The 6069-nt window shown below is 41.2% G+C and overlaps 1 protein-coding gene across 1 annotated transcript; it reads right to left on the reverse strand.

Moving 5' to 3' along the window:
- Positions 1-545: 545 nt before the first annotated feature.
- On the reverse strand, positions 546-5851 carry HSP90AA1 (heat shock protein 90 alpha family class A member 1). Its single transcript, XM_014592201.2, is given in 11 exon segments — positions 546-1079; positions 1377-1710; positions 2243-2511; positions 2749-2896; positions 3005-3172; positions 3175-3197; positions 3336-3501; positions 3714-4034; positions 4771-4904; positions 5239-5599; positions 5690-5851. Coding segments are annotated over 11 exon segments (2196 nt in total). The 3' UTR covers positions 546-969.
- Between the last annotated feature and the right edge of the window lie 218 nt (positions 5852-6069).

Raw genomic sequence — 6069 nt, forward strand, 5'->3', positions numbered from 1 at the left:
AACCCAAGTGCAGGAAGGTCAGGTAGGATGACTTTAAGGAGATTTGGTAAAGAACTTTAAGACACTGTTAAGACCTGAATTAACAGACTATATTTAGAGCGTAAGGTGTTTTATAAATACCATCAAGACTGCTTGAATCTGAAAACCCTAAGAGAACACGTGTATTATAAAACGTAACACAAGGATACAGGGCAAGCCCGTCCCCATCCTCCTCTGTCCTTGCCCTGCTACCTGCCACCTAAGTGCACCTTGGTAAGGCCCAAAAGGCTCAGGGCAGCCAGACTATTGGCCATCTTTCTCCTCTGGGCCCAAACACCCATGAGTCTATGAGGTAAGACTATTTAGTGTGTATATACATTCTAGGTCAAACCTCAAGTTGGCTTATAATTATGTTTCTCTAAACACTTTTCTTTGGAAAACAAGCCCTGTTGGAGAGTTCCTCCCTCAAGCTGCTTCAGCTTAACCTATTTCTAAAGGACTAAGACTAACACATGCAGAATTGGTAACTTCAGGGTATGGGAAGTTAAAAAGTAGATCTCAGGAGATGAAACTGAAAAGCATTTTAACAAATAATTCTTTCAAACATCAAGGTATCTCAGAACACTTCAACAACAAAAGATTTGGTCTACTAAGAAATCTGGCTTGGACAGCTAAACACTTCTTTAGACCACAAAGTTAACATTAGGCTACATACATCTTACAACAAACATTACCTTGATCTGTTAAAACAGGCTGATGTGAAACTAGAAAAACATTACTAGCTCTGCTTTAGTGCCTAAAGTATCACAGTATCACACTTACAAGTAAAAAGAAATCTTAGCTTCCCCTTATGTAGTTACTGTCATGCCTTACAGATGTTTAAAGTATTAACCAAAAATAAAGAAAAACAATTCTTGAAAATATATATATTATCAGAGGGAATGAAGATTAAGTATTGAACACATATGTAAGTCACTCTTCAGGCAGAGCTTAATCGACTTCTTCCATGCGTGACGTGTCATCATCTCCTTCAAGGGGTGGCATTTCTTCAGTCACAGCAGCACTGGTATCATCAGCAGTAGGGTCATCTTCATCAATACCTTTTTCAGAAACAAAATCCTCATGTTAAAAAATTATATAAAGCCAACAAATTAGCCTAATACTGCCAATTTATACCCAGTTTCAAAACTGAGCATTAGAGTACACAAATTTAAATTTAGTTTTTAAGCACGTGAACTGATAAAAAGACTCCACTTATCTCATAAAAACGTGACTTTCATTTTTCCCAATAGGGACAAGGTAACCCAATTTTGCTTGACTGTTAAAAGTGAATCACCCATTTCAGCAGTCACACTGTGTCTTCCATACATGACAAGGCAATACCAAATAAGGCTTACCCAGACCAAGTTTGATCATCCTGTAGATTCTGTTAGCATGTGTCTGGGGATCTTCCAGACTAAACCCAGAAGACAGGAGTGCGGTTTCATAAAGCAAGATGACCAAATCCTTCACAGACTTGTCATTCTTGTCAGCCTCTGCCTTTTGCCTTAAGGTCTCAATGATGGAATGATCAGGATTGATCTCCAGGTGCTTCTTGGCAGCCATGTAACCCATTGTGGAGTTGTCTCTTAAGGCTTGTGCTTTCATGATTCTCTCCATGTTTGCTGTCCAGCCGTATGTGCTTGTGACGATGCAGCATGGGGACGTTACCAACCGGTTTGAGACAACTACCTGAAATCAAAAGCACTGAGCAATGACTAAGCCTAGGAAGATTTTATAACCACTCAACTTTTCACTGAAAAAATGTAATCTAAAGGCTGACTCCATGGCCTGACAGGTAAAGAAACCAGGATCCCACATGGCTGACTCCAGAGTTTGGACCTTGGTCCTAGTGGATTGGGAAACATGCTAGGCATGTATGTGCACATGCTCAACACCCAAGGGAGCACCAGGAGAGAAAGCAATGGGAGAAGGGATTGCAACATGACCATTTCTGTGGGTGGGAAAGGAGATGTGCCCCCTTTCTCTCACCCTCTGTCAAAAATAAAGAAAAATGTAAGCTAAAGAGCCCAAGTATTGATGGATCAGAATTAACTATCTGAAGTTCAGGTGTCTGAAGAGCTACAACCATCACTAAACTGTACAACCTAAAAACCCAGTCTGCCTGTGAGAAACTTACAAGAGGCTATGTGCGACTAAGTCCTTTAAACACCTGAAAGATGTCAGCTAGGGAAATAAAGGTAAAAAAAATATATATATATACCTTCTCCACTTTTTTCTCCAAGATATCTTTCATGATTTTGCAAAGATTTTCAAACTTTGTTTTTTTCTCTTCCTGTTTCTTTTTCTCTTCTTCATCTTCTGGAAGTTCTAGACCCTCTTTGGTGACTGACACTAAAGTCTTCCCCTCAAATTCCTTCAGCTGTTGGACACAGTACTCATCGATAGGCTCAATCATATAGATCACTTCTAAGCCGTGCTTCCGAAGACGTTCTACGAAGGCCGAATTAGCTACCTGGTCCTTGGTCTCACCTGAGATTCAATGCAATGAAGTTACTTTCAGGCCTTTAGTTAAGTGCTTTGCCTGTTTTTGACTTCTGATAGTATTATTCAGGTATTTAAACATAACCTAAGCACACAGATATAACCCATTTTCATCTACCTTGCCTAAATCAACACCAATTACACTAATTTATACATAGTACCACTGGAGTAAAACATATGCCATAAGAGGTAATATGAACAATTATAATCTTAACAGTCCATTACCTGTGATATAATAGATATGCTTCTGGTTTTCCTTCATTCTGGTGCAATAATCCTTCAGGGATACCATCTCATCACCAGAAGCAGATGTGTAATACCTTAACAACTCTGAAAGTTTCTTACGATTTTGAGAGTCTTCATGAATTCCAAGCTGAAATACAACATCAGTTTTAGAAAAATCTTTTCTGTAATTGACACTAAATAATCTACAGTAAAGGTAGTGAGAAAACTGATAATGAGCAAATGTGTCTACACTAACCTTTATATTTTTAGAGAACTGCTCATAGAACTTTTTGTAGTTCTCTTTATCTTCTGCCAGTTCAGTGAAAAGTTCTAAGCATTTTTTGACCAAATTCTTTCTGATAACTTTCAGAATTTTACTTTGCTGCAACATCTCACGGGAAATATTTAGAGGGAGATCCTCAGAGAGTCCACTACTCCTCTAAGGAAATCTGAGGGGAAAAAAAGGTACTCAAATCATTCTGATAAAACTAGCCATATGTAAATCCATAAAAGCAAAGACTGTAGGCAATAGAATGAGTGTCTTCAGCCAGTGACAAGGAACACTTCACTTCTCCATTAACACTTACTCAGATATTCAGGGATCAGCTCTTCACAATTGTCCATGATGAATACTCTGCGTACATACAACTTAATGTTGTTCTTTTTCTTCCTGTTTTCAAACAAGTCAAAAGGAGCACGTCTTGGAACGAAAAGAAGAGCTCTGAATTCCAGCTGTCCTTCAACTGAAAAGTGCTGTAATAAAACACTTAGTTAAGTGCCAACAGAATACAGGCAACTCCCAGTGAAAGTTATCTAAGTCAACAGATAAACACTTCCACTAACATAACAAAACACTGGGAGGGAAGAGGAATAGAAAAGAACTATGGACAGGACCAGGCCTCAAACTTAAGACCTACAAACTGCAGAGGTCAACTACCTTCCAAGCATTCTGCAGAAACACTCACCTTCACTGCCAAGTGATCTTCCCAATCATTGGTCAAGCTCTTGTAGAATTCTCCATACTCTTCATTGGTAATATCATCAGGATTCCTGGTCCAAATAGGTTTGGTTTTGTTGAGTTCTTCTTGATCAATGTACTTTTCTTTAATCTTCTTCTTCTTCTTCTTGTCACCATCTTTCTTTTCTTCTTCTTCTTCATCAGAACCAACATCTTCTATTTCAGGTTTGTCATCAGATTCCTTTTCTTCTTTTTCTTTCTCCTCCTCTTTTTCTTCCTTTTCTTCAGCTTCATCATCACTGACTTCTTTATCACGCTCCTTCTCCACCTTCAGAAGATATAGAGTCACATCACTTTTACATACTAGAACTAAAAGATAAACTGAAAGGAGTAGCACACTTAGCTTACATTAGTAAACCATAGTGAAAAGCATTAAGTAACCAATTAACTTGTCAATTTCATTTATCTACTAAAGAGCCCTAAGTACTTTTTTTGGAGGGGGGGACAGGTTTTTGCTATAGGACACATGTGCTCACCAGAAATAAGAGTAATAAAGTGAGAAATCACCCCCCCCAGGGGTGGGGGTGGGGATGACCACACCACAAATCCCTTCTCCTTTCTGGATTTTGGGCATGCACGCACACATACCCGGTGTGAGTTTAAGCCACCAGGTCCAGGATTCTAACCGCAGTTGACTACATGATAAGTCCAGAGACACAGCCACTGCACCATCTGCTGGTCCCAAGCCTTAAGTACTTATAAAAAGTACACATAACTTGGGTCAGCAGGTGGTGTGGTGGTTGAGGTACTGGACTCCCACATTGCCAACCACACTTTAAGCCCCAGACCTGGTAGCTTTTTTCACTTTCCCTCTCTCTCTGGTCAAATTAAATAATAAATTTTAAAAACAGGAAAAACATTACTAGGAAAAAAAGTAAACAGAACTCTGCTTTCAGGTTTCAGACTAGCCCAGCAATTATCTTAAGTTTGGACACTTTCCTTTACTACAGATCAAGTAAACCATACTTCCTGCCTTTATGAGTTCAATCTGCATGAAAACTTACAAAAAGAGTAATGGGATAGCCAATAAACTGAGAATGTTTCTTCACAATCTCCTTTATTCTTCTTTCCTCTAAGTACTCAGTCTGGTCTTCTTTCAGATGCAGGATAACCTTTGTCCCACGACCCATGGGTTCACCTGAAGGAAATACAGGGGAATTGACCTCAATTTTAATCACAATGCCCAAAAGGTAGAATACCACCTAGCTCCCACTACCTAACACCACTTTGAACAAGTCCATGAAGTGGGGGAAGTGGGGTCTACCACTGGGCAGGTTGTAAGCCCCCCACAGCAGCATCCTGCACAAGTAAATAACCACAGTTAAGCCATTACACTAAACACTATCTGTAGCCTGCTCCAGAATATGCAGAATGAAAAACAGTTTACAATTTTTTTCCAGAAGTCTAAGGCTTGCAGCACCCCACCCTCCATGACTTCCTAGATCAGTTAAGTATTTCTCTGAAGTGCATACCTGTGTCAGTCCTAACTGTGAAGGAGCCCCCTGCAGAGGACTCCCAGGCGTACTGCTCATCATCATTATGTTTGGTGATCACAGTCACTTTCTCAGCAACCAGATAGGCAGAATAGAAACCAACACCAAACTGGCCAATCATAGAGATATCAGCCTGCAAAGCTTCCATGAAAGCTTTGGTCCCCGACTTGGCGATAGTGCAAAGATTATTAATCAAGTCGGCCTTGGTCATTCCAATCCCAGTATCCACTATAGTGAGGGTTCGATCTTGTTTGTTTGGAATGAGATTAATGTGCAGCTCCTTCCCAGAATCTAGTTTACTGGGATCTGTCAAGCTTTCATATCTGATTTTGTCCAGCGCCTGTTGTCAGAAAAACACAGATCGTCAAGTGCACAGCCCGAAGTGAAATTCAAACAAACCAAAACCACTTCTCACTCCTAGGAGACTTACATCAGATGAATTCGAAATAAGCTCCCTCAGGAAGATCTCTTTGTTGGAGTAGAAAGTGTTGATGATCAATGACATCAACTGGGCAATTTCTGCCTGGAAGGCAAACGTCTCGACCTCCTCCTCCTCCATGGGCTGGTCTTGGGTCTGGGTCTCCTCAGGCATCTAGGACGGACACGGAGCCCTTACACGCTGCGGCACGGACACCCCCGCGGTTGGCGGACACGGACATAAAAACCACCGTCAACGAGCTGCGCGACGCGAGCGAGCCTCAGGCGGGAGGCCGGCTGACAAAGGAATGACCTCATTCCGAGCGGCGCTCACGGGGAGCGTGCGCGCTTCCCTCGGGCCTCCCGACCCGAGCGCCGGCCCCGCGCAGCGCC

Source organism: Tupaia chinensis, unplaced genomic scaffold (assembly GCF_000334495.1).
Source record: "Tupaia chinensis unplaced genomic scaffold, TupChi_1.0 Scaffold000671_1, whole genome shotgun sequence".
NCBI classification, from domain to species: domain Eukaryota; kingdom Metazoa; phylum Chordata; class Mammalia; order Scandentia; family Tupaiidae; genus Tupaia; species Tupaia belangeri.